At 50.7% G+C, this 9,157-nt stretch overlaps 1 protein-coding gene across 4 annotated transcripts in view; it reads left to right on the forward strand.

Annotated features, from left to right (window-relative positions):
• The window catches only part of Yipf1 (Yip1 domain family member 1), a 32,613-nt gene extending 23,658 nt beyond the window's left edge, over positions 1–8,955 (forward strand). For all 4 annotated transcript variants that reach the window (XM_075945296.1, XM_075945299.1, XM_075945298.1 and 1 more), the window contains 2 exons: positions 2,679–2,795; positions 8,725–8,955. In XM_075945296.1, the coding sequence (XP_075801411.1) occupies positions 2,679–2,768 (90 nt within the window). In that variant the 3' untranslated portion in view covers positions 2,769–2,795; positions 8,725–8,955. The remainder of the gene's footprint in view (positions 1–2,678; positions 2,796–8,724) is intronic.
• The last annotated feature ends 202 nt before the right edge of the window (positions 8,956–9,157 follow it).

Raw genomic sequence — 9,157 nt, forward strand, 5'->3', positions numbered from 1 at the left:
ATGACCTGAGTTCAAGCCCCAGGACCCCTCTGATGGGAGGAGAGAACCAACTCCTTTACATTGCTCTCTGACCTCCAAATTTGCACTCTATCCCTTGTGCTTCCCCCTACGCTAATAAATATAATCTAAAAGTAAAATAGTTTTGTAAAAGAGAGCATTGTTACGAAGTAGAAAGAACTCTGACCAGGGAGGGAGGTGCTCGGTGATGTAAACTGAGGCATCTTAGCTATCATAACCTCAGTTTTCCTTTCTTTCTGGACTTCAGTGAGAGTCAGCATATGGCAGGAAACCCCTTTCCTGAGGAGGGTTCTTCAGGTCAAAGGCATCAGCAGAAGTTTCCAGGGCCACTCTGCTGCAAATTGTAACCTAATTCCCTCGTAGGAGTGACCCAAGGTCACACAGCTCATAAATTGACCGAGGCTCTTGTTTCACAGTGACCGTGCCCTTCGTTGGGCCCTCTCCCCGGGCCATCTGTGCCCTGAACACATTGTCTACTTGGCTGAGAAGTTGGTAGAGCAGCAGAGGGAGGAGAAGGGCACATTCCATTCAGCTCTGAAAAGTCGCCTAACCGGGGCACGTTGGACTGTGGACAGAGGTGTCCACCAGGAGAAGGGCTCTTCTCGTGAGAAGCCACTGTGTCTCTGGACAGCTTGTGAGCCCGTCACCAGAGGACTGGAGGCAGGGCTCTGAGGCTCCCTGCCAGTCACCTTAGCCTGCTTGCTGAGTTCTAGTGAGAGAATGGGTGTGCTTTTGAAGGATAGTGCCAGAGGAGTAAGCTTGGGGTCGCGCTCTGGCCTGCACACACATGTACCGTGTGTCTACACACCACACACAGGTAAGCATGCACATAGACACACACATAAAAGGGAGAGGAAGAAGCCGGGCGATGGTGGCGCACGCCTTTAATCCCAGCACTCGGGAGGCAGAGGCAGGCAGATCTCTGTGAGTTCGAGACCAGCCTGGTCTACAGAGCTAGTTCTAGGACAGGCTCCAAAGCCACAGAGAAACCCTGTCTCGAAAAACCAAATGAAAAACAAAACAAAACAAAACAAAAAAAACAAAAGGGAGAGGAAGAAAACTATGTCTAGTCTTGGACTCAGAAGACATTCTTGTTATTGAAAGTGGGAGGAGGAGTTGGCTGGAGAGTCGCTTGAGCTGAGGGGTGCCAACTGAACCAGACAGCCTAGCCCGGCTTTCTCAGTCTCCCCTGGGAAAGCTGGACTGGCGTCTTCGTCTCAGCGCAGTGATGTGTGTGGCCGCTCCACGCCTGCCGAAGTTCCCCCATGACTGCACTTGAAAATGATCTCCAGGTCTTCCTGAAGGCGCACACCCGGCGGGAACAGTGAAGGGAGCACCCAGAGAGTGGGTCCTCAGTGGCTCGGCGAGAGTCAGACAAGCCTCCGTTTGAACGGCTACCGTTGACCTCAGAGACACTAGTGCCTAGTGGCCCACAGTGCTCAGGATGGGCAGGGTTGGGTATAGACTCTGTGCCAGATCACAGGCTGTGTAGACTGGAAGAGAATGTCTTTTAGACACCATCTTATCAATTTTTTGCAGACAGAACTGTAGAGGTAGGGGGGCTTATCTGCAGGCACAGTGTTAGTGGTTAGTGCAGATGAGGGACCCAGACCATTCAGCTCTGAGGCTCTGGGAGAGGCCCTGAGGAGCCCGCGATAGGGTACTCTCTGGCCCCTGACTCACTCGTGTCCCCCAAATAGAGGAAATTCCTTCCTTTGTGCCAGAAAACAGCTGCAGGAGAAGTAAGTTTCCTCTGAAGAGTTGATAAGCTAGAGGGGTACATGGGCTATAAAGCAAAGAGAAACTAGATTTAAGTTTCAAGGTTGGAACAGTCTGGGAAGCCCAAGCATGTCATGTTGGCGCCCTCTTCTGGCTAGTACTGGCAGAGCTGCTGAAAATAGTTAAGCTTTTTACCTTTGCACCTTTCTGAGCCTCTGGTAGCCCTTGGCATAGTAAGTTTTACCTACTCTTTGAAGGGAAGCTCAAGGCTAACAAGATGGGTGTTTTTCTGGGCTAACATGAGCATCCTCACACCTTAGGGCAGGAGGGAAGATCTTTGCTGCCTTCTCTCTCCCACTGCCTCCTGATTCCTGACAGCTAAACTGGATGAGGAGTGGAAGCGCTTGTCACACACAGTGCAAGAACTAGGAAGTTAAGTGTGCCCAGCACTTTCTTTCCCAAGTCCCTGCAGAGAGCCAGCCGACTAGTTTAGCAACAGCCAGCTCAGAAGCTTCTGGCTACTTAGTATCCCGCCAAACCTGATGAGATGCAGGTAACACAGACAGGCCCTGTGTGGCTCAGTATTTGCAGAGGTGAGCTTTGGAGTCAGGTGAGCACAGCTGGAGTCCTGGCTCCACTGCTCATCCGGGCATACTGACCCGAGGGCAGTCTCTGTGAGCCTCAGTTTCTATACCTGTCAGGTGAGGATCACCATAACAAGCCCTCGGGGTCGTTGGGAAGATTCAGGCATACAATGTAGCGCAGTCAGTGAAAGGGAACTAAGTTTTAAAAGGTTGGGTGAGTGAGACAGACAGACAGACTGAAGGACTGACAGTCTCCTAGTGGCGGCGGCATTTCGGTGTGATGACTCGTGGTGGGGGAGGGGAGAGGCCCCAAAGACTCATGCTCACCTGGCTCCCTCGTGTGTCTCCTTCCTGCAGGCTTACTTCTTTGATGCCCCAGAGATGGACCACCTCCCCACAGCTACAGCCACTCCCAACCAGACAGTTGCAGCAGCCAAGTCCAGCTAACAGGGAACGCAATTTTCATCTTGTGGGGTACGTTACAAACGGGCAGGGGCAACAGTTCTGTGTTAGCCTGAAGGATGGGAGGCTAACCCTGTGTCTTTCTGCACACCTTCATGTGGGTAGGTTTCTATTGCTGAAAATTCCATTTTGAAGTCCATGTGCCGTCGCCCTGACAGAGTTGGAAGCGCGGGCTCTAGGGTTCCTGCTCTGTCCTTACACCTTCTCTGCTTCCTGTGTGCTTTTCCAGTGCAAGGAGGGCATCTTCATTTCCTGACTGTCCCAGTGATTTCCCTGTACCTCTGTGACTTCTCAGGCCGGCCTCTGAAACCCGTGTTGCTCTCTTGAATGACCCCCTGGAGTCCTCTAAAGGCTTCTGAACTTTTGTGCCTTGTTTGTTCAGGGCCTCTGAAGTTATCCCTCCATGAATGGTTAGCTGAGTGGGCTAGAGTGCAGAAAAAAGGACCCAGCTTCGTAACTTATGCTTCCCCTCCTGTTCTCCCTCCTTAGCAGACCAAGGCTGAGCCTGTTTTTGGTGGACAAGTTTCCAGGTAGCTCAGGGTAGCCTCTCGTTCACTACATAGCCAAGGATGACCTTGAACTTGAGCTCTTGATCCTCACCCTGCTGCCCCTGGTTTTCAGACGCTGGCGCTGGCGGTACAGGTGTGTGTCCTCGTGCCTAGTGTGCTTCCCCAACCCTTCCCTCTGGGTGAGAACTGAACCTGAACCCAGGGCCTTGTACAAGCTAAGCAAACACTTTATTGTACACTCCATGGTGAGTTTTGGTGGAGAAAGGCAATGATAAATTAGGGTGCGGTTTCTCGGGCCAGGCATCTGGGTCTTCACCTGTACTTTAGTTTTACGGACTAACACACGTTAGTGAAGGGTAAGGAAAGCCGAGGGCTGGACACAGCGCTTCTTGTCTGTTTTTTCTTGAGCTTTTTCACACTTCGGTCACGACTCTCCGATCCAGCATCGCATTATCTTCTTCCAGATGACAGGACAAGATGGAGGATCTCCCAGTTTGGTTTCTCAGCCCCCTCCTAGCGAATCAGAGACGAGTGTGTTACCAGTGGCATTTACACACTTACGTTGTGAAGGGAATTAGACCTTCAGTCAAGAGGAACATTTGAAAGATACCAGAAAGAAAAGGTCAGGTTGTAAAATCAGTAAAACGAAGCTATTTCTGACTCAGTCTCCCGTGGTTCCACACAGCCTTTCCACCATGTCACATGGTGACTGGCACCTTCCAACACTAAAGTGCCTCCGGCTTCACTCAGGACAGGGGAAGCTTTTTTGTGTGGTACCAGTGCTGGTTCTGACTATGGCATTGTGCCATCTGTGGTGACTAGACTCACCTAGATGCCACCCACCACCCTTCAGCCACTCCTCCCTGACAGTCACAGACTGAAGCAAAGGTCCACTTCATCTGGGAACCACCCAGGCCTCTCAGGGCTGACAGGAGCATGGGGGTCTCCCGTGTTTGCTCCCACGCTGAGCCATTGCTATTGCTGGAATGCATCCACACTTGCAATTCCATTGTCTAGAACATTCTTCCCTTCCCACAGCCGTCACTTACCTGCTGCTCCTATTTTCACTATGCGTACTCCATTCTTGTGCTCAGGACCCTGTCTGTCCATCTGTCTGTCCATCTGCCTGTCTGCTAATAGGTTCAGTCTTTCAGCCATCGTTTGTCCTCCGTGTACCCGTGTGACTCCCTGGTTAGATTGGCTCCCTGAGAACAAGGGGTGGATTTCCTTGTCCACCACATAACCTCGCGGCCCACAGTGAGTGCTCAGTTAGTGTTTGTGAGCACACTTGGCCTCTCAGTCTGTGAAGACCAGCTCTCCCTCCATTCCTGTCTGCTGTCTCGGGGCGAAGGATTTATGCCATGACCTGCGGGCTAGTAGTCAGGCCGAACTAGAGCTAAAGCCTGTTCCCACCTATGAGGTGCGTCTGAATCATGGGTAACCTGTCTATAAAATAAGGACGACACAGCCTGTATGAGAAGATTGTCAGGAAGCTCAGAGACAGTTTTTATAAGCTCCTGGAAGCTACGCACTCAGTAGTGAAATGAAAGCCACTGTCCTGACAATGGCTGGTGATTTATATTGAAATTTGCTGGACCCCATTGACTTTGCTCTGATACTTTATCTCCTTTTCCTAAAAGGTATGGGAGTTTTTTTTTCTTCATTGAGGAATTCCAGTTGTAAGCCCTTCAAATTAACAAGATGTGATGGTCAGAGAAGCCGCCAATGGCTCCCTAACTGATGCCTGCCTTTCTTTTCAAGGATACACAGCTTAGAATCAAAGGCCAGAGTAGGGTGGATTTCCATCCTCATCTGTGTCAGTGAAGCTAAGGCCCAGAGTGTACAATTCCTTGCTCTCAGTCACCCGCGTGTGGTGGCAGACTAACACCTGTCACAGTCTGCTTTTCAGACCACTTTCCAGGTCGCTGTGTCTTTGGCTTCCCTTACCAGGCTTACCCATGATTGCGTGGATAGGAGGGTGGATGTGTGGGGACTGATTGTGGTTTTTTTTTTTTTTTTTTTTTTTTGGTTTTTCGAGACAGGGTTTCTCTGTGGTTTTGGAGCCTGTCCTGGAACTAGCTCTTGTAGACCAGGGTGGTCTCGAACTCACAGAGATCCGCCTGCCTCTGCCTCCTGAGTGCTGGAATTAAAGGCGTGCGCCACCACTGCCCGGCGGGGACTGATTGTGAAGCAGAACTTGAACCTAGGTCTTGGAGAGACAGCTCCTGAGTTTGCCCATCTGCCCCAATTTTTAGAGATGACATTCTTTCTACAATCGAAATCTGTGGGCCACACTGCTGCCATTCAGAATTTTAGGGGACCCTCTTGTCTGGCCTAGAGAGCTGTGGTTAGTAGTGCCTGTTTCTTGACTGCATGTCTTGCCTGTGGCAAGTCTGGATCGTGTGTCCATTACCTGTTTTGCTGCTTCCTCCAGTTTCTGCGTGCTGGGGAATCTGGGCGCAGCTTAGCCTCTTCCTCACTTTCAGGTCCTTTTACAAGGCCGTGGCTTCTTGTGGGCTGGACTGGGGCTCATCCAGAAGCCAGATCCGGGGAAGAATGCTTCACTCCTGGAACTGGTGGTGGGGTCTAATTCCTGTGGCTGATGAAAATGAGGCGGCCTTGCAGGCTGGTGGCTGAAGCACCCTCTGTTCCTTGTCCCATGGGTCTCTTCAGGTGATCGCAAACCTCATCAAAGCCAGACACGGACAAGGGGTCAATAAGTCTGTTAGCAAAGATGGTAGTGACTGTCTTACATAGCATAGACCCAGAAGTAAGTCTTTCCCTTGCTTCGTTTTGTTGATTAGAAGCAAGCCACAGGTTAGCCCATACTGAAGGTGGGGGAGGGGCTCTTACAAGAGCCTGAGACAGCCATTGTTGAGGCTGTTTTCCGTTCTTTACCCGCTGCAAACCCATGATGTATGCCTTAAGTATACTATTGTCAATCCGTATGGTAACTATTGAGACTTAAGTTTTTGAGGAAATATAAAAAGAAGTTCTAGTGTTTTCTTGTCATTCTTAAGTGGTTGGTGTGGGGCCTCCTTCCTTTGCAGGAACACACTGTGGCTTGTTTGCATCAGGACCTAATCACTCACCCAGTTTATCCTGCAGATGGACTCTTCTGATGTTAATGAAGAAGGCCTTGGCAGGGCAGGTCCCTTCCTTAGGCCAGAGTTCTCAGGGCTAGGACAGAATCTTGGTTGACTTGGACCCCGTAGTGCTTGACCTGGATCTTGGCTGACTTGAACAGCGCGGGTGACCAGTGCATGTAGGGAGGGTGAGCCAGCCTTTGCGAGATGAAGGCATTTAGGGATGATGTTTTCTCCGCTGAGCTCAGGGCTTTACTGCTGTTCATACACTCGATAAGGCCATTCTGTGGGACTTAGAAAGACAGTCTCTGCCTCCGAGATCCTCAGTCTGATGGCGTGATCCAACCTAACAGGTCACACCGCGTGGTGAGGTAGGTTGTCAGCTGAGCCCTGAATGACTCAGGCTTCACAGGCAGGTCTTGTTTGAACTGTGTCACCTTCGGGACACAGTTCTCTCTTCTGGAGTAGTCACCATCCCATGGCTTGGGGAAGGTGACGATCCAGGCTGTTCAGTGGGACACAGCGATACCCCAGAGGCACACATCTCTGAACGACAAACTCTGAGTCCAGCTAGAGAGAGACAGAAAGAACGCAGGCAACCATTGCCTAGCCCCGGTGCTGTACCCCTCCAGAGAGTCGGTGCAGGGTCCACAGAGCTGGCTCCTCTGGGCTGTGCACAGATCTGTAAGCTGGGGGAGCTCCATTTAGGTGTCAGGTCTCCAAATGAGGTAGTGATGAACGGCTTCTTTGCAGCCTCCCTGGCAGAGCATCCGTCGCTTTGCCAATAAGAGGGGCTGTTCAGAGGCCCGGGCACTGTGGATTTACGAGCTGGCAATGTCTTCTACTGTAAGCTCCAGGCTCCTAGCTTTCACGGAAGAAAAACGGCTTCAAATCTCAACAATAACCTTCCCTATATAAATCTGTGTATGAGGACAGCTTAGCGTGGAATGGGGTTCTTGTGAGAACATTAACCTCTTCTCTCCCGGGAGCACCGGATCCTAGGGGAGCCTCTAATTACTGGTAAGCAGGGAAGCTGCCCCTGAATAAGTCACTAAGGGAGCTAACTGCAGCTGTCCTTTCTTGTACACTAGCTTATTACCTGAGCATCGCTGCTGTTTCTCCTGTGTCAAGGACCTGGGAAAGTCCAGAAACTACCTGGGAAGGTCTGCCTGCTTGTGGGATTGCCTGGAAGGCCACCCGTGGGCTGAGGCACCCTCCCCCAGGCGGTGTTCCGTGTATGTGTTCCGAGGAGAGCAGCCAGCAGTCACGGTGCAGTGTGACGAGGGCTTTAATAATAGATGAACAGAGGGTTTCCGGCCAGGCCTTTGTAACTAAAATCCTTCTGGTCGGACAGCTGGGGTCATAAGTTGCATCCTCACACCACCAGTGCCCACTTCTTTCTCTTTTTGAACATGCTTGTATGTGTTCATGTACGTATGTATACATGTATGAATTCATGCGTGTGTGTGTGTGTGGTGTGAGTGTGTGTGTGTGTGAGAGAGATGGTACCTGTGTGGGAAGCCAGAGGACATCCCGAGGGAGCTGTTCCTCTCCTACCATGTGGGTTCTGGGAAACAAACTGATCAAGGCAACAAGTTCCTTTATCCTCTGAGCCATCTTGTTGTCCCCCGAGTGCTTATTTCAGAGGTTAAAGGTACAAACCATTTCCCAGGTTTCTACACATTAGTTCTTTTATTATGAAATCAGCTTTGACATTATGCTGCAAGCCAACCCCCCCCATCTCCCTCCCACCCCACCATTTAAAAAAATAGTTAGGTGTGTCTTTAATTCAAGCAGTTGAGGGGCAGAAAGATGCAGGCAGATCTCTGAGTTCAAGGCCAGCCTGGTCTACGTAGCAGGTTCCGGGCCAGTCGGGGCTATGTAGTGAGATCCTCTCTTGAAAATAAATTATAGTATTTTAATTAATTCCTTGAGAGTTTTATACATTTGATCCTATTTTCTCCACTTCTCCTGACCCATCTCAGGTTAATTCTTCGTGAATCCCCCTTGAGATCCTCCAGCCTGCAGGTTTCCCCCCATCACACACAGGAGCCTGTCCTTTCCCTACCGGACATGGCAGCAGTGCCCCGCCCAGAAAATCTCTGTTCAGTTTCAGTCCTTGGACTATCGCTTTCTCAGTTGTCCCCTTTGTTCCCTTTCTTGGAGGTAGATTGAGGTCCGGAGATGCTAACTGGGTCATAGTCAGCTCCCAGTGCCGAGCTCAGGGCCTAACTTCGGGATCTTAGGGGTGGGAGTGGCAGGCAGCCCTGTGACTGAAGTTGAAGAGCCATTTCTGCTGCCTGTCTCCTGGGATCTTGATCTTGAACCTCACTTTTTTTTTTCCAGTTCTCATGTTTGGTGGTGTGTGGCTCTTCTGGACACAACATCCACCGTCAGAAGCCAGGATGGACAACGTCAGCAGGGAACTCTGGTTGTGTTGAAGCCTTGTAACCTGTTTAACGAGAATTAAGTGTGTTGGCCTGGGGGTAACAGTCACATGCTAGAGCTGTGTCTAGCAACTAGCATGTGTGAGGCCCTGAAAGTCCAACCCCAGAAATAAAATGCAGTGGTGTTCGACCTGTGTCCGTCAGCTCTTCTTTCCCACGTTCTGATCCTCGCTGTGATGAAAGTATGCTGTCTGGGAATGAAAGGTGGCGGAGTGTGTAGGCAGGTAGGGATCACTGAGTCTAGGAGCTGGAGGCCCGTCTGGACAACATAGTAAGGCCTTAGCCTTCAGTCTCTCTTCTAACCCCATAACAATTTATAGAGTGGTACACCT

Source organism: Microtus pennsylvanicus, chromosome 13 (assembly GCF_037038515.1).
Source record: "Microtus pennsylvanicus isolate mMicPen1 chromosome 13, mMicPen1.hap1, whole genome shotgun sequence".
Lineage (NCBI taxonomy): Eukaryota > Metazoa > Chordata > Mammalia > Rodentia > Cricetidae > Microtus > Microtus pennsylvanicus.